The sequence below is a fragment of the Schistocerca cancellata genome, chromosome 2, assembly GCF_023864275.1.
Source record: "Schistocerca cancellata isolate TAMUIC-IGC-003103 chromosome 2, iqSchCanc2.1, whole genome shotgun sequence".
Lineage (NCBI taxonomy): Eukaryota > Metazoa > Arthropoda > Insecta > Orthoptera > Acrididae > Schistocerca > Schistocerca cancellata.
In genome coordinates, this window is record NC_064627.1 from 458,666,894 (window position 1) to 458,686,271 (window position 19,378).

The 19,378-nt window shown below is 37.9% G+C and overlaps 1 protein-coding gene across 1 annotated transcript in view; it reads left to right on the plus strand.

Moving 5' to 3' along the window:
- LOC126155111 (sushi, von Willebrand factor type A, EGF and pentraxin domain-containing protein 1) overlaps window positions 1-19,087 on the plus strand; it is a 123,872-nt gene extending 104,785 nt beyond the window's left edge. The window contains exons 56-61 of the mRNA XM_049916208.1: window positions 841-1,152; window positions 5,823-5,973; window positions 6,271-6,469; window positions 6,857-7,059; window positions 9,071-9,187; window positions 18,495-19,087. Of these exons, the coding sequence (XP_049772165.1) occupies window positions 841-1,152; window positions 5,823-5,973; window positions 6,271-6,469; window positions 6,857-7,059; window positions 9,071-9,187; window positions 18,495-18,526 (1,014 nt within the window). The 3' untranslated portion in view covers window positions 18,527-19,087. The remainder of the gene's footprint in view (window positions 1-840; window positions 1,153-5,822; window positions 5,974-6,270; window positions 6,470-6,856; window positions 7,060-9,070; window positions 9,188-18,494) is intronic.
- The last annotated feature ends 291 nt before the right edge of the window (window positions 19,088-19,378 follow it).

The following is a 19,378-nucleotide window of genomic DNA, read 5'->3' on the forward strand; positions in this document are numbered from 1 at the left end:
TAAAACTCATCAGATATACTATCTGCAGCACAAGATCTAGTGGTTAGCACTGCTGCGTCTAGATCACGGTTCAGTCGGAGATTTTCTTCACTCAGGGACTGGATGTTTGTGTTGTACAAATCACTTCATGTCATCTTCATCAATGTGGAAGTTGCTTAAATGGCGTCAAATAGAAAGGCTTGTACCAGGCAGCCAATCAACATTGTATCTCATGGCCAGTAATGGCATATGATCATTTCATTTCATTTTCCATCAGATATACTTTACATAAAATGCGGGTATTCTTATGTATAGCTGGGTACTACAAAACATAAATGGAACAAATAATAAAATTATGGAAGATGACAATCTATATTCTCTAATTACCACATTTGTATAAAGAGGTTAGGCAAATCTGTAACGCAGTTGCATGAAACTAGTATTCTGTGAAAATCAAAAACTATACATCCTGTTACTTTTTCCACACATGAAATCACTGAAAAGTGATCCACATAATAATTATAGTTTTTAGTCAGTAAAACAGTACACTCCTACAAAAACTGAATCTTAAAGTTTTGTACAACTATATTTGATGCATATCCTAAAATGTTGATTTATGAGAGGTCCAAATCTTCCACTTCATGAAATCATGCACTATGGTACCTTAATTGTATATGTACTGTTGCTTCACTTTCACTTATAATGAATTATGTCAATTTCAGAAATCAAAATTTTGCTTCTTTCAACATGTTTGTTTAAATTACTGGATAAAGATGCTCAGTGTAATTCTTACACTTTTAATTAGATTGATTAAACGTGAAAATCTTCATGAAATGTTATAAACAATTCAAATTTTTGCAGGAATGTCGAGATGAATGTGGCTCTGGCATGCAGCTAGGTGTCGAGGGCAAATGCGAGGCTTGCCCACGAGGCACGTACCGCACGCAAGGTGTGCAGGCAGCGTGTGCAGCATGTCCCCTAGGGCGCACCACTCCACAACCAGGAGCAGCAACAGTAGAGGAATGCTCACTGCCTGTGTGTCCACCTGGAACTCACCTTAACACCACTCTCAACAGTTGCGTGCCTTGCAGTAAGGGCACATATCAGCCAGAAGCACAGAAGACTTTCTGCATACAGTGCCCTCCAGATACGAGTACCAAAGGAACAGCTGCAGTAAGTTGTTAGTGCACTCCACATTTCAACTGAAAGTAATGCAGCTATTACTTTCAGAAAAGGTGTTCAATAAGGAATAAGGACATGCTACTGAATCTGATAGTTCATATGATAGACAATGCAGCATGTGACAGTAATTTGTTTCATTCACTGCAAGACTTCATGTAGGAAATATTTCCAGTCATCAGTTCTGTCAGTCAACTATGGAACCACACAAAAACAGACTGCATTCCAATAAACTTGACAGTATTTGAATTACAGTAATTCACATTTTCTAATTTTGAAAACTGGCAATTCAATTACGTATTACTGTTTGTATAAAGCGTTTTTGTACTTATTTGCTGCGCTTAGCTTTTAAATAGTTTTTCTGGGAAAACCTAGCGTAGTTTTCGCGTCTCGTATTTCAGTGAGTGTTTCTTGATTATCAGAGTAGCTCATCAGAAGATTATCTTGGGAATTTGTCACCGTATAGGGTAGGGTAAACATAGTCATGTGTAGGGACTGTGGTTGTTGTGAGCGGACGCAAGGAGAATTGGCCACTCTTCGGGGGCAGGTGGAGGCTTTGTCTGTTAGGCTCATCGAGCTCGAGGCGCAGGCGTCGGCTCGTAGTGGCGTTGGGGCAACTGTGGTGAGACCTATGCCTACTTCGGTGGCCTTGGAATCGCATGGAACCCCTGATGTCGCTGCGTCTTCCGGCAGTGAGCATCTTACCGGTCAGCCGTCACTCCAGGGTGAATGGCGGACAGTGGTGGGCTCGCGCGTGCCTGGCCGAAAGGCGAAGGTGGGATCTGGCCGCGTGGCAGCTGCCTTACCCCTTTCCAACAGGTACGGGGTGCTTCCTAGTGGTGATGACATCGTTTCCGAGCCACCACAGGATGCCTCGCCTGTTGGGCCAGTGGCCGATTCTCCGGCAAGGTCCCGACAGTCACAGAGGGCGGGCCTATTAGTTATAGGGAGCTCCAACGTTAGGCGGGTTATGGAGCCCCTCAGGAAAATAGCGGGTAGGTCGGGGAAGAATGCCAGTGTGCACTCGGTGTGCTTGCCGGGGGGTCTCGTCCGTAATGTGGAGGAGGCCCTTCCGGCAGCTATTGAACGCACTGGGTGTGACCGGCTGCAGATAGTAGCACATGTCGGAACGAATGACGCCTGCCGCTTGGGTTCTGAGGCGATCCTTGGTTCCTTCCGGCGGCTGGCTGATTTGGTGAAGACAACCAGCATCACACGCGGAGTGCAAGCTGAGCTTAATATCTGCAGCATAGTGCCCAGAGTCGATCGCGGTCCTCTGGTTTGGAGCCGTGTGGAGGGTCTAAACCAGAGGCTCAGACGACTCTGCGACTATAATGGTTGCAAATTCATCGACCTCCGTTATTGGGTGGAGAACTGTAGGGCGCCCCTAGACAGGTCAGGCGTGCACTACACACCGGAAGCAGCTACTAGGGTAGCAGAGTACGTGTGGCGTGCACACGGGGGTTTTTTAGGTTAGAGGGACCCCCCCTTGGGCGAAACGATAAAATACCTGACGGCTTACCAGAGAGGACATTATCATCGTTGATAAAGAACGTCCGTCCTCAGAGACCAAAAACAGGAAAAGTTAACGTAATATTGGTAAACTGCAGGAGTATCCAGGCAAGGTTCCTGAATTAGTATCTCTTATTGAAGGAAATAGTGCGCATATAGTATTAGGAACGGAAAGTTGGTTAAAACCGGAAGTGAACAGTAACGAAATCCTAGACACAGAATGGAATATATACCGCAAGGATAGGATAAACGCCAATGGTGGAGGAGTATTTATAGCAGTAAAGAATTCAATAATATCCAGTGAAGTTATTAGCGAATGCGAATGTGAAATAATCTGGGTTAAGCTAAGTATCAAAGGTGGGTCAGATATGATAGTCGGATGCTTCTATAGACCACCTGCATCAGCAACCGTAGTAGTTGAGCGCCTCAGAGAGAACCTGCAGAACGTCGTGAAGAAGTTTCGTGATCATACTATTGTAATAGGGGGAGACTTCAATCTACCAGGTATAGAATGGGATAGTCACACAATCAGAACTGGAGCCAGGGACAGAGACTCTTGTGACATTATCCTGACTGCCTTGTCCGAGAATTACTTCGAGCAGATAGTTAGAGAACCAACTCGTGAAGCTAACGTTTTAGACCTCATAGCAACAAATAGACCGGAACTTTTCGACACCGTGAATGTAGAAGAGGGTATCAGTGATCATAAGTCAGTGGTTGCATCAATGACTACAAGTGTAATAAGAAATGCCAAGAAAGGAAGGAAAATATATTTGCTTAACAAGATTGATAGGGCACAAATCACAGAATATCTGAGTGACCACCATCAAACGTTCATTTCTGAGGAAGAGGATGTGGAACAAAAATGGAAAAAATTCAGAAACATCGTCCAGTACGCCTTAGATAAGTTCGTACCGACTAAGGTCCAAAGCGAGGGGAAAGATCCACCGTGGTATAACAATCATGTACGAAAGGTACTACGGAAACAAAGAAAGCTTCATCATAGGTTTAAGAGTAGTCGAATCATAGCTGATAAGGAAAAGCTGAACGAAGCGAAAAAGAGCGTAAAGAGGGCAATGAGAGAAGCATTCAACGAATTCGAACATAAAACATTGGCAAACAATCTAAACAAGAACCCTAAAAAGTTTTGGTCATATGTAAAATCGGTAAGCGGATCTAAATCCCCTATTCAGTCACTCGTTGACCACGATGGCACCGAAACAGAGGACGACCGAAGAAAGGTAGAAATACTGAATTCAGTGTTCCGAAACTGTTTCACTGCGGAAAATCGTAACACGGTCCCTGACTTCAGCCGTCGCATGGACGCCAAAATGGAAAATATTGAAATAAACGATATCGGAATTGAAAAACAACTGCTATCACTTAGTAGCGGAAAAGCATCCGGACCAGACGAGATACCCTTAAGATTCTACAGTGATTATGCTAAAGAACTTGCCCCCTTTCTATCAGCAATTTATCGTAGATCGCTGGAAGAACGTAAAGTACCTAGCGACTGGAAGAAAGCGCAGGTCGTTCCCATTTTCAAGAAGGGTCATAAATCAGATGCGAATAATTATAGGCCTATTTCGCTTACGTCAATCTGTTGTAGAATAATGGAACATGTTTTGTGTTCTCGTATTATGACGTTCTTAGATAATACAAATCTCCTTCATCATAACCAACATGGATTCTGCAAACAGAGATCATGTGAAACTCAGCTCGCCCTATTTGCCCAAGAAATTCACAGTGCCGTAGACACTGGCGAGCAGATTGATGCCGTATTCCTGGACTTCAGGAAGGCATTTGATACGGTTCCGCACTTACGTTTAGTGAAAAAAATACGAGCTTACGGAATATCGGACCAGGTTTGTGATTGGATTCAGGATTTCCTAGAAGAAAGAACACAACATGTCATTCTTAACGGTTCAAAATCTGCAGATGTAGAGGTAATTTCGGGAGTACCGCAAGGAAGCGTGATAGGACCTTTATTGTTTACAATATACATAAATGACTTAGTTGACAACATCGGTAGCTCCGTGAGGCTATTTGCAGATGACACGGTTGTCTACAAGAAAGTAGCAACATCAGAAGACTCGTACGTACTCCAGGAAGACCTGCAGAGGATTAATGCATGGTGCGACAGCTGGCAGCTTTCCCTAAACGTAGATAAATGTAATATAATGCGCATACATAGGGGCAGAAATCCATTCCAGTACGATTATGCCATAGGTGGTAAATCATTGGAAGCGGTAACGACCGTAAAATACTTAGGAGTTACTATCCAGAGCGATCTGAAGTGGAATGATCACATAAAACAAATAGTGGGAAAAGCAGGCGCCAGGTTGAGATTCATAGGAAGAATTCTAAGAAAATGTGACTCATCGACGAAAGAAGTAGCTTACAAAACGCTTGTTCGTCCGATTCTTGAGTATTGCTCATCAGTATGGGACCCTTACCAGGTTGGATTAATAGAAGAGATAGACATGATCCAGCGAAAAGCAGCGCGATTCGTCATGGGGACATTTAGTCAGCGCGAGAGCGTTACGGAGATGCTGAACAAGCTCCAGTGGCGGACACTTCAAGAAAGGCGTTACGCAATACGGAGAGGTTTATTATCGAAATTACGAGAGAGCACATTCCGGGAAGAGATGGGCAACATATTACTACCGCCCACATATATCTCGCGTAATGATCACAACGAAAAGATCCGAGAAATTAGAGCAAATACGGAGACTTACAAGCAGTCGTTCTTCCCACGCACAATTCGTGAATGGAACAGGGAAGGGGGGATCAGATAGTGGTACAATAAGTACCCTCCGCCACACACCGTAAGGTGGCTCGCGGAGTATAGATGTAGATGTAGATGTATTTGGTTTGCATTTTTAAATAATATATAATTTCTTTTAAAAGAACTTGAGGTTTCATATCGCATAACTGTTTTGCAGAAAAAATTTTGATTTTATATTTGAAATTATTTTTAGCCAGAGAATTAAAACATCTTGTACGTAGCAGTTGTATCACTCTGATACGTATATGTTTGCTTCTTATTTAAATTTATATCTATCTAGAGTAAATTTTTCTTTCAAGAAATGTCACTACACATTATTGTTACAAGCCATACTAAAATGATTTTCAATTTCTTCTCAAAACAGACAAGCAAAGCTGAATGTACCAACCCATGTGACATGGGAGCACCAGAAATGCACTGTGATCCAAATGCCAGATGCATGCTCGACTCTGAAACTGGAAATTTTGAATGCGAATGTAAACAAGGTTACAATGGCACTGGAAAAATTTGCACAGGTAATGAAGGTTGTTTTTCTTGTGCATGAATGGTGCATATTACTGGTATACATCATTTGCCTTCCAATTTTGCTTGCAAGGTGGGGGTTTTATTATCTGGCAGTCTAAATTTGTGACCTAGGTGGGATTACATGGCAGATCATTACATGTCTGCCACAGAAAAATTTAAGAATTTTTCTTCATTCTCAACAAAACAACAGTAAAATGACAAAATCTTAATTTGTTATTTGTATCTCAAATTATAGTGAATCATTTATTGTAAGAAAATTCTGTTTACAACTTCTATTCTATCCACAGATGTTTGTGTGGGGTACTGTGACAATGATGGTGTCTGTGTGAAGGATAATAGAGGCCAACCTTCATGCCATTGTAGTGGAAGTTTTACTGGTAAACACTGCAGAGAAAAATCAGAATTTGCCTACATAGCTGGAGGCATTGCTGGTGCTGTAATATTTGTTATACTAATCGTGCTTCTGGTATGGATGATATGTGTAAGGTAAGTTTATTGTTATATGCCATACTACACCTGATTGTCTGGTGATAAAACCAACATCAGTTTTGAGTTGTTCATTCTTGGAAAGCTTATGTCATCCACTTCTTGAAATGCATGGTCACTGGTAATTTGTGGGACATTGTGGAGAAAACAATAGGAGTGTTACTACTCAGGAAGCATGCGTTCTAGTCATTATGAACTAAACGATTGGTGCATAATTCAGCATTTTATATTGTCTTTATTGGATTGTCACATAAACTGTTGACTGCCAGCAGTTTGTGAACACCAGTTTTGGTTATCTACATATTATTACAGCACCTTTAATAAATATATCTTTTTGTAGTAAATACCATAAAAAGTGACTGCCATAATTTTGTCATGTAATTTCAGGTCAGCACATAAGAAAGAACCAAAGAAAATACTGCCAGCTGCAGCAGACCAAAATGGATCACAGGTCAATTTCTACTATGGTGCACCAACACCATACGCAGAATCGATTGCACCTTCTCATCATTCAACATATGCTCATTACTATGATGATGAAGAAGATGGTTGGGAAATGCCAAATTTTTACAATGAAACATACATGAAAGGTATAGTGTTTTAGATAACTACTTCTTTAATTCTGTTACTAATTAGAAATATTTAAAGAATTTGCAGAAAGTTAAGCTGCATAGTGCTTTTGTTGAAAACATTAAGTGATTTCAAATGCCAGCAGTGTATGTAGTTAATAAAACACTAATATTGAAAGTGTGGTAATGGTGTAAAACTAATAAATGGTATGTCCATGAGCTCTCATCAGCAACAGGATACATGATTGTAATCACCTATTACTCAGATACCCTTGAGGTTATAATTTTCCATAAATTATTAGTCTAATATCAAAATATGAATCTTCATTTAGAGGACTATAGTTACAAATTAGCTGTTCAGTAGTGCAGTTCTAAAACAACTGTGACCTGGAAAGCTAAACTGTGGTAATTATGTTCCAGTAGTGTGGTAATGATGTTGAAAAGTCCACAGTGGGTTATAAGCTATAAGAGAACAGTCTATCACTCACCGTAAATTGATAAATTCCCCAAAGCCACACAGAAAACAGAGAATTTAGACTGTTAATTTACAGTGTCTTTCTGAGCAATGTAGCAAGGGTCAGCTCATTTTAAATGAAAAGTAGAATTGGAGTTGCAGGTAAAGACAGTTGCAGTGCTGGTGAATTTGAGGGAAATGAGTAAGACACAAGAATGTTGCTCTAAATTTATTTATTTATATTCAGGGTACTGTGGGTCTTTTATATACAGGAAGTACTATGTGAATTCCAGCTGCATTGTACCACAGAATTTTCTGTAAATGATTATAGTTATAATAATAATAATAATAATAATAATCAAAATACGAAAAACACTGATTAGGTGACAGGAAACTAGTTCAAAATTTCAGCTTTTGATCGAATCTTTCTATTTATGTATCCATCAGACACTCCTGAAAAACAGAATTCAGAATATTTACTTCAAATTTTATTATCATGTGCCTGGTCATGAAGCAACGAAATATGTGCTTTGACTGTCTTAATTCACTTTAAAATGTACATCATATAAATGGAATTTGTCCTCGAATGCATCAAAGCCTTCTTGCAAAGTTCTCCTCATTTCATTTCCAATTCTACTTATCCTATTACTTTCAATTTATATCTTCATGCTGCCTCTATAGATTTTTAATATTGGTAGTAAAGCACAATGGAGCTGTAGCATTCTTGATTAATTTTGTCTGCTGCATAGGCAAACAGTCTCACAGCTGTCAGATACTACTTTTGAATATACACTAATGATGTACGTTTTCTTCATCAATACTGACTTTTGATTACTTGTGCTGTTGACAAAATTTATGAACAGAAACTTTCTCTGTTACAAACCCTTGTATCAAATCCAATAATGTTGTGTGTGATGACAAAGCTCTTATGGTTACTGGTTTTCAAAAACTCCAATAATTGCACTGTAGTTGTTAGTGCTGTACTTTTCAGGATGTGTAAGATATTGCCACATAAAACTAGTTGTTCAAGATAATTTTTTAATGTATTTAGTGCAGTTTAATGGGCAACTAATGAAGAGCTGCCGAGTTGAGGTGGGGAGAAAAGATCTTTATGGCACAACTAAAAGAAGGGATATGTTGATAGGACATATCCTGAGGAATTAAAGAATGGTTAACTTGGTTATGAAAGAAAGCATGAAAGGGTAAAAATTGTAGACAATGACCAAGGCTTGAGTTCTTTAAGCTGGTGAAAGTAGGGGTTAGTTCCAGTAGCTATGTAGAACTGATGATACTTACACATGGTAGACTGGTGTGGATAGCTGCATCAGACCAGTCTTCAGACAGCAGATCACTACACACTACAGTGTGTCTTCATGCTCCCATCCTCTTTTGATCTGAAACATCATGAGAACATTGTCTTAATTAATTAGAAAAATGAATGAGTTAAAACATATTAAGTTATCACATTAGGAAAAATATTATTGTCCTCAATTGTTACTTGTAAGAAATAACAGTAATGTAAGTAGATTACTCTTGAGTTTTGACAGATATTTGAAAAATGCCATTTTTTCCCTACAGAAAGTCTTCATAATGGAGGAAAGATGAACAGTCTGGCACGATCAAATGCCAGCATATATGGCAATAAAGATGATCTGTATGATCGATTAAAACGCCATGCTTATCCAGGAAAGAAAGGTAATGTAACCTTAATCATTCATAGTAAGCATTCTTGATATACTTGTCTTAGCTTAGCTTCATCCACATCAGCAGCGACCCTCCTTCCTCCTCTTTCACAACACTCACCCCATGGGTATTCGGTGGTCGTGACATCAGACCACCAATTCAATTCAATTCAATTATTGCTCATAACACACAATTTTACATGAATGTGTGTTTTCAACTAAGTATAAAGTCTTTACAATTACAATTTTTTAGTCTACATTATTTCTTATTGCAGTTTAATTTATGATAAATTTAAGTGATAAGAGCATTTTTGGATAAGCCACTGCTTGACTCGTTTTTTAAAAGTATCCCCTGTCAATATCTTAACTTCATTTGCTAACAAGTTATTAAAAACAGCTCCTTTGACATACGGGCTTTTTGCTGTTAAAGTTACTCTTCTGTTAACCAGATGAAGATCTTTTCTATGTCTTGTTTCATAGTTGTGAATATCCATGTTTCTTTTTGTGACCTTAGTGTCTTCTTTCACTAGCATTATAGTTTCTAGTATATACATGGCATAAACTGGGAGAATATTGTGTCTAATGAATAGAGGTTTGGAAGAAGTTCCTGATTTTACTTTTGCTATGATCCTCAAGGCTCACTTCTGCAGTATGAAAACTCTTTTCATATTAGTTTGGTATGTCCCACCCTACAGTACTATTCCGTAAGACAAGAAAGAATACACTAATCCATAATATATACTCCTTAAGGTTTCAGAATTAAGATATGGTGATAATCTTCTTAATATATATAGACTAGGTACTATTTTTTTACAGACATAATCAGCTTTCTGCTTCCATGAAAGTCAATCATCTATGCATGAACCCAAGAATTTACAATCTGTACAGGTTTTTGGTAGAATTTCATCAATCACAGTATTTTGTCTGTTTGGACCATTCGATTTAAAAAGAATAATATTAGTTTTTTCTATCTTTACTTTTAGGTTCTCTCTTTCAAAATGAGCTTTTGCCTTTTCAATGAAGTTACGTATTGCTTCAATTAGGCTGGGCTCATTGTCTGCATGGCAGATACCAGATGTATCATCTGCTTACATAATGATCAATTGCTTAGAGTCAGGAGAACTCGGGAAACCATTTACATAGCATATGAATATGACTGGACCTAAAATAGAGCCCTGACGAACACCAAAATCATTATTTCTTATAATTGATCTTCTCCTCTCCAGTATTTCTCCATTAGAGTACACAATCTCCGTGCACTGTCGTCTACCCTTTAAATACATTCCTAGCGATTGCATGAGTTTTCCAGTGACACCATTCTTCACTATTTTTGATAATAGCACGTCATAATGTACTCTATCCAAAACCCCCAATAGGTCCAGGAATACTCTTGCAGCTTGGGATTTTTCATTTTTTTTTTTTTTTTCAAGTACACTATGGACAAATTGTACTGCTGCTGACATGGTACTTCAACCTCTTCTGAAACCATGCTGGAAATCACTTAATATGCCAACATTGTTGTAATGTTCCAAGATTTTTTTTTTAATTCGAGAGTTGGAACTTTAATAGTGGCAACTATTTATTTACAACTTGTACAAAATAGATACATGTTTCAAAGTTTTACAGACCTTCAGAGTAGTCACCAGCATTGTGTATAACCCGCTGCCAGCGATGTGGAAGTCGTAGGATACTCTTAGCAGTGCCAGTTGTGTTGACAGTTTGAGCAGTGCGGTCTATTGCCCGATGAATTTGTAGCAGTTCTGAAGTGAATGTCTTGAAGTGTTTCCTTCAGCTTATAAATTGAGTTGAACTCATGAGGGCTTAAGTCAGCGGAGTGCAGTATTTGTTATAGCACTTAGCAGCCCCATCAGTCAAATGAAGTCCTCGTGAGTTCAACTCAATTTATAAACTGAAGGAAACACTTCACGGCATTCGCTTCAGATCCGCTACAGATTCTGAATCTTGTGCAGGAGTGAGATGACTGAAATAGGTTCCGTCAGTCTCATCTTGCCTATTTATTTGTACTGTGTCTTTCATAGTGTTCTTGATGAAGGGAAAAGTTCAGAGACTCGGAGATCAAATGTAAGAAAAATGTTTGAAATTGGCAAATGCTGGTCACAAAAGGTCATCAATGAAATAAAACAATGAATGACTCGCTTTTCAGAAAGCACAAATATTCCATGAGTTCTGAGATAATCCCAGCACAACCGATACCTATGTTTTCAGGTACCCATCTGAGTTGACAATTCTGTTTTAGTGCATAACATTTTGATAACTGACTCAGTAATCTTCATCTGGTTCTCTCTGTAGGTAACACAATTTAAAAAATCAGAATCTTCTTGTTACAGTCTGTAAGTAACATTACAGCCACAGCAATGTCTTTATAGGCAGGTGGGATGTAATTTTCTGTGTCCTATAATAGATATTCATGGAAATGGAACAAGAGCCAAAAACAAAAATGCATGATCAAGGGTTACGCAAGTCAAAACTGATTATAAACAGGGGTGTACACCAATAATATCTCAGAGTCTGATTGGTGTCCAGGCAATGAGGCACACAGAAACACTCACGGCACCTGATGAGGACTACTAGGTCAGTTGTCTACTAGGTCAGTTGTCTACTAGGTCAGTTGTCAAAGCGCTGTGAGTAAAAGGGCATCATCAACTTGGCTGGACATACAAAAACATACTGCCTCTAAAGAAAAGTACTTTTCAAATTAGAATATCTATTTATTTTAAATAAATTAATTTGTTTAAGAAGTCCTAGTAGCTGCTTGTCTTAATAAAATATAATGGAAAAAACTATGAAAATCCTTCTAAAGTTTCTTATGTCAGGCCACCAAGTTCCAAGTGCCACCAGTAGATGACACACTCAGTGTTAGTCACATGAGTTCCTGCTCCATGACTGGTATCTATAGTTTGTCCTCATTGAAGTTAACATGGACTCGGCACGATGGTGCAACTTGCTGGCAGTTTTTGAAAAAAAAAAAAAGGGTAGATTGCTGGTAGGTCCTAACACAGAACCTGTACCTCCAGCATAAAAGCATTCAACCAGCCAAGGCACAATGTTATATGCAAACTGGTGTGAATTTATTGCTCATACACAATACTGTTAGGTGCTTTTTGTGAAGTTGGCAGTTTCTCACATTCAAAGAAAGAAAAGATTCATCATTTACACATCATAATCATGTCACACAAATTTACTCTGGTGCAATTAAAGTCATACGCCTTGCTGGGGTATAACTTTCTCTTTTACATGAAATTGACAAATTCAGGAACTCATATGACTGATGATACACTGAGTGTGTCATCTACTGCTGGCACTAGGAACTTGGTGGCCTGACATAGGAAACTTTAGAAGGATTTTCATACTTTTTTCCATTATATTTTATTAAGACAAGCAGCTACTAGGACTTCTTAAACAAATTAATTTATTTAAAATAAATAGATCTTCCAATTTTTAAAAGCACTTTTTCTTTAGAGGCAGTATGTTTTTGTATGTCCAGCCAAATTGATGATTCCCTTTTACTCACAGTACTTTGACAACTGACCTAGTAGACAACTGACCTAGTAGTCCTCATCAGGTGCCATGAGTGTTTCTGTGTGCCTCACTGCCTGGACACCAATCATACTGAGATATTACTGGTGTACACCCCTGTTTATAATCAGTTTTGACTTGCGTAACCCTTGATCATGCATTTTTGTTTTTGGCTCTTGTTCCATTTCCATGAATATCTATTATAGGACACAGAAAATTACATCCCACCTGCCTATAAAGACATTGCTGTGGCTGTAATGTTACTTACAGACTGTAACAAGAAGATTCTGATTTTTTAAATTGTGTAACCTATAGAGAGAACCAGATGAAGATTACTGAGTCAGTTATCAAAATGTTATGCACTAAAACAGAATTGTCAACTCAGATGGGCACCTGAAAATATAGGTATCGGTTGTGCTGGGATAATCTCATAACTCATGGAATATTTGTGCTTTCTGAAAAGCTAGTCATTCATTGTTTTATTTCATTGATGACCTTTTGTGACCAGCATTTGCCGATTTCTAACATTTTTCTTACATTTGATCTCAGTCACTGAACTTTTCCCTTCACCAAGAACACTATGAAAGACACAGTACAAATAAATATGCAAGATGAGACTGACAGAACCTATTTCAGTCATCTCACTCCTGCACAAGATTGAGAATTGTCTCACTGGAAGTTTGAAGAAATTTGTGTCTCCAAAAGCCTTTTAGCAATAAGCAACTTTATCAGACATAGGGCACTTGATTAGTACTCTTTCTGAATTTTTGTTTAATTGATCTTGTTGCAGTGTCTCCTCTATAAAGAGCTAATTATCTCCCTGCCCTAAAATTCCAGGTGCCATATCAGTTCCCATGTTATTGTGCACTTTTATTGTGATACATTACTTTTTGTATCTCAGAGTCATGTGTCTGCCATTGAGAAACTTTTGTTCGTCATTTTCCATCATTCTGAAGATGTTTTTAACAATAATTAACATGTAAAATAACTTGTTAAGAAGATAACACCTACTAATTGACATCAGGAGCTGAGGAACAAACCATATATGCATTTACGCCAGGGAAGGAATCATCTCAATAAATTTGTCAGATCTGAGCCAAACAACAAACATGTATTTACTGACAACAGAGATTAGTCAGAGAAACAGAGAATAGTGTGTTGAAATAGTTCTATTTACTACAAAGAATAAGACAAGCATAACTCCTCTGTAGTTTATTGTTTGGTTATTTAGAGACAGATGGACTGGTCAATATTTGCTTTTAGTTGACACGTATCCTGGTACAGCCAATGTAAAAACATAACAACAATTAATAGCACTCCTAACTTTCCAAACCACAGCTTCCTTACTCAAGGAGGAGAGAGTAACTGATTGGAGAAGGTGGGATATCTTTTTATTTATTTATCTGGAGGGGGTCTCTCAAAACCAAAGTTACAGGGATGCGTGTTGTATGCTTTCAAGATGCAATTTTCCTGATTGTACAGTTAACCACATTTCACGCTCTTTTTCTAGAATTCATTTGTTTCAAACTTAATATTAACAAGACATATTAGAAGGATAAAATCGGTAGACAGGTTTTATCTTCAGGAGGTGGAATTCCAAGTACTGCCAATGCAAACACTTTAACTTGAACTTGACAAAGTGTGACTCACAGATAATTCCCCTCCAGCGAGTGTTTTCTTCTCCAGTGCTTCTCCCCTCCAACTCAAACCGTGCACTCACTGCAGCCAAAGCCACACTGACCAGTCACATCAACGACAGTCACGTCATACTGGATTGCAAGCACTACATACTATCTATAAGCAAACATAGATTCTAATGATGTAAGTGAACTATAACATTCATTAGAAATGCTAATTATGATAAAGAAAAGTGAACCCTTCAGTCTCTTTTCAAATTCTGAAGTATCCAATTTTACGTTTTTATTCAAATACTTGAAAACTTCTAGTGAAAGGGAACTAAACTGGTTCTTGCACTCAGCCAACAATTTTCAGAGTGAAGAGTTCCATCACCATATACCATGTTATCTTTTATGAAAAACTGCTTAAGCTGTTATCGAAATAGTGATGGATTCCCTCAATATACTACATTCATAAATTTTTAATATTTTTCATCGCAAACAGCATTCTCACACTTTTCTCACGTAGTGTTTGCTGATGAATAATTTATTCTGAAAAGTTAAATAATTAATTCTGTTTTTCATAATTAACCAACACTACTGATCATAGCTGGTACACTACCTGTACAAACTGCAGAGCATTTTTGGAAACTACCGATTTTGTCAACACACTTTTCAGCCGCATTAAAAATATTCTGACCTGTTGTCACAATCGACAGAATTATAGTGCATTTAAAATAGGTTGTGACTAGTTCAGTGAGCGGAGGGAAGTGGAGTTGCCAGCATGTGCTGAATGTGTCAGCAGGTGATGATAATGCCAGGCCTACTCACCATGGAACCCATCAAGCTCACTTGAATGCATTGATAATTTTAAAGAAACTATTCGGAAATAAACTCCGATTCTCACACATCTATAGCTTCATCCGTCAGCCTCATGACAACTGCCTCTCATTTCATTAATGGTGAGAGTTCTTGTGATATTTCATTATTAGGTAAACTAGTGCAAGAAATTCTTAAAGTTCGCAGTGAAAAATAGGGTTCACTGTGAACCTGTATTTGATGCATGTTATGTCATATGGCACTGTGTACAAAATTTAGACAGAATTTTTTCATTTTCAGAGTGGTGAAGGGCGATCTGTTTTAATTGTAAAAAACCATTCAACAGTCCAGATCGTGAAAAATATTTCTGTATTTAATATAATCGGTTAACAGATCTTGCTGTCATCTTCAGGGCTTAAAAAGCTTTTTGTTGTAAAATGTGTTCATTTTACACTGAACGTCACCCATTTGATGCCTTTGCATGAGGTTCAGCGTAAAATAAGCATGTTTTACAACAAAAAGTATTTTAAGATCTGAAGATGACAGCAGAGTCTGTTGAAAGCTGTTGTCTTAAGTAAAGAAATATTTTATGCAGCCTTAGCTGTTTTTTGTTTTTGTTTTTTGGATACCATACTGAATTATTCTTTAAACTTGGAAAGATATCGCTATCTTCTCCAGTGCCGAGAAAATGGAATGTATGCAAAAGGCTCTGTCATGAATACATGCGCTAATGAAAAAGCCAGAATGAAATATTCATAAATACCTCTTGTCTCATAAATGGCCTGAGATATCAAACCAAGATTTTAGCAAATTATAGCACACAAAGAGGATAGTATTTTGCCATATGAGGTACATGTGAAACTTCCACATCTACCACAGTACTCAAGCAACTATAAACTTTAAGTGAAATAATGTAACTTTTAAGGACCATCAATAACTGATGAAATGAGAATCGCAGTGCATTTTGCAATGATATAAGTGAAGAATTTGCACATTTATTTTTATATTGGGAAGGGGCACCTATCTGACCTTCTGCTGCTAGTTTAATAATACAGTTTTATGATTCTGTCACAATTTCAACTGCATTAGAATGTTAGTGATATGAGTTTTTGCAAACTCTACTGTGTTTAAAAACTTTTCACAGTCTTTCATGAATCCAAGTCTCTTCAACTACCTTCATGGTATGGCTGACAACTCAAGACTAGTCCCGTGGTGTAACAGTTGCAATGGCTTCTTTGAGAGTAAATTTCTTGTTTTTTTGCCACACTACTTTTCATCTAGGCCCGTATATTCTCAGTCAGAAATAATGAGAATGATACAGAGGAAGCCTGATCAAACTATGTGCCCTTTACCATTAGCCAGTTTGTCGACCTGGTAGTGTGGAGTTTTTGGCTTGTACCATTAACTATGCCTTACACAAGCTACATTCAATTTTAATCAATAGAACATCTTTGAACCCAGAACAAAATATCTGATTTCCTCCACTGCATTGTTGGAGCTTCATCCAATCACAACAGAGTGGTATGGCACATTGTCCATTACTGTTGTTGAAATTGGGGGTATGTTTTGCAGCAGAACATTATCTTGTTCTTGCATGACCACTGTTATTGTGAATCTCCGTTCCAATGTGCTGCACTGTAATTATTAATGCAACACCAACACAAAACACTTGTTCACAATAGCTGATTATTGCAGAACAGTTCAACACCAGAAAATATCACTTTACAACAAGAGCCAAAGAACGTAGGTGCATCAAATGCATGACTGCATGGCGCTGTTTACCCAAGGCCTGGAAACAGAGGTGCTTTACCGACCGAACTGCTGGTGGTGTGGTAGAGGAAGCCGGCTCACATTGGTGTTACCTGGACAATGGCGTCATGGGCAATGGCATCGTGTCCCCTCTGGTGAACCAAACATCAAAAATTGCAACTCATTTTAAATGCATTATAAAGCAACTAATTCTTCGTGCACAGAAAATTAGTCTATTGTTATGTGAATAAAAATTAATTGTTGACTGAAATCAAAATGTTTTTGCCATATCTATTGCACAATCTTTCTTGAGTACGCCGTTAATGTAGAAGTTTTGATCTTTTGATCTTTTCTGGATGTTGATCATACCGCATACAAGCAGGTAAACACTTTTCTATAAGACTTCAAGGTTCAGGTAACTTCCAATTTTTATTTTTAAGTTACCCACTAAAGCACATTGTTTGTCATGAGTGTAATGGCTGGGTGTTTCTTCGTGGAGTAAACAGACATCTTGAATAAGATATTAACTTTGTTTTGACATAAGCACTTTTTACATACTAAACGTTCAGATTTTTCATCAGACTTGTGTACAAAAGATCTCAGTCTCCCACTCGTCATTGACAAATGGTTTTCAGTGTTTTTTCCCCGACATTCTCAAAAGCTGTAACAGCCATCATAATAACCAGAACTGAAACAGGAATAATAGACACATTAGCAACTAAAATGACAGTCTGAGCAGTAGACAAATATTAAGAAGAGTAAATATGAATAAAGCGCTGAGAGGAACCAATGCCTGTCAAGGCACGACTTCGAGAAAGTAGTCGAAGGAAGATGCTGCCCCTCTTGACTGCAGACAAATAAGTGCTTCATGTGCTGTGGTGTGGCCATGACCATGCAGTACGAGTAGAGTTGGAGGAGGAATTGCTCTCTGGAGGGGAATGGCCCACTAGCCATACTTTGCCAGGCCTGCTTTAGCTAGAAGATGATATTCTTAACTTTTGGAGGAGGACTTGTTTGGGGATGTCTGAATGGGCAGATACGTTACTCTGTTGTGAACAAATATTTGTCTCCTCGTGTCCTCATAACAGCTGAGCCTCTTTTAATCTGGCATCTGAGTGATTTGCTCCTTGTCCTAACCTTCCCACCTAATCCTTCTTTCCTCCATCCTTCCCTTCCTGAGAAGGTACATACAAGTTCCAAAAGCTAGGGATAGTTTCTTCTACTTTTAAGTGTGTGCTTGGAAGTTTGTCTCCAGAGGATAAGCATTGGACAGCCATTTTGCCTTCTTGTAATTTAAACAACTGAATTTTTCTTATAATACAGCTAATACATGTGTCAAAAGAGGAGGATCCACATTAGCCCACTTTTTATCCTATGTATTTTGCTTCTATGTGTACCTCGTATTTTCTTTTGAGTTTAGCTTTCAGCTCTGACTTTTTCTGTTTCTGGAAGATAATTATTTGTATTCTTGTGGGACATAATTACTTTATACCTTTTTCCTACGCATGGTCTCTCTTTGAATCTTAAAAATATTGCTATAGTGACACGTCTCAGAAGGATAATAAAACAAAATATAATATTCTTTGCTTTATCTTTCAGATAAAAGTGACAGTGATAGTGAAGGCCAGTGACAGTGAATAAAAACAAAAACAGAATTGTCTCCCCTCTTCTGGTCACAAAAATGCTCAAGGACAAATTAATGATTGTGAAAGGCTGATCGCTAACATTGAGTTTACACAAGTGAATTGAACTTCTGTGTTGAAGTCAAGTCGGTAGTGTTTCTGAGTTGTGTGTGTGTTTGTGTGTGTGTTTGCAACTTTGCGTATCCACATAAGTGGGTTATAAGTGTGTTCTTGCCCTAATGAATGTGAATGTGCTCAAACTATAAATAGCTTTAAACTCTGTCTTTGCGATCAGTCAATGTTTGTATAGACTGGACAATATGTAAGTGAATGAATTGTGCAGTCTATTAAAATTGATGTTCTACAGTACTGACTGTTTAAAAGTGAAAACGTGCAAGTGTGATATGCATGATGACTTAGTATGCATTTATATACATATACATAAATATATATAATATACAATTGTTAATATTTAATAATGAATGAATGTGTAAATTTGTGTGATTTTTGTAAAGTTAATGAGTGTTGTGAATATACCACATTGTTTTTTTAAAAAAAGGGAGCTGTCTTTAATTTTTACCTCAAAATATGCACAATTGTCATCATGATAAGAATGAGAATATTGCTGGGCAGCAGAAATGTCTATCCTGCAAGTGTTCGGTGCAACCTACCTACAACACTGTGCTCTTGACATTTCTCAGCATAGAATGAAGAACATGAACTTTTATGGAATAAAGGAATTCAATATTTTGGTCGCAATTAGAATGTTCTGAACTCTCATATGTAATACTTCTGAGTACTTTAGAGACTGTGAGACCTTTTTATATGATAATAGGTCATGTAGTGAATAACTTGTACCAT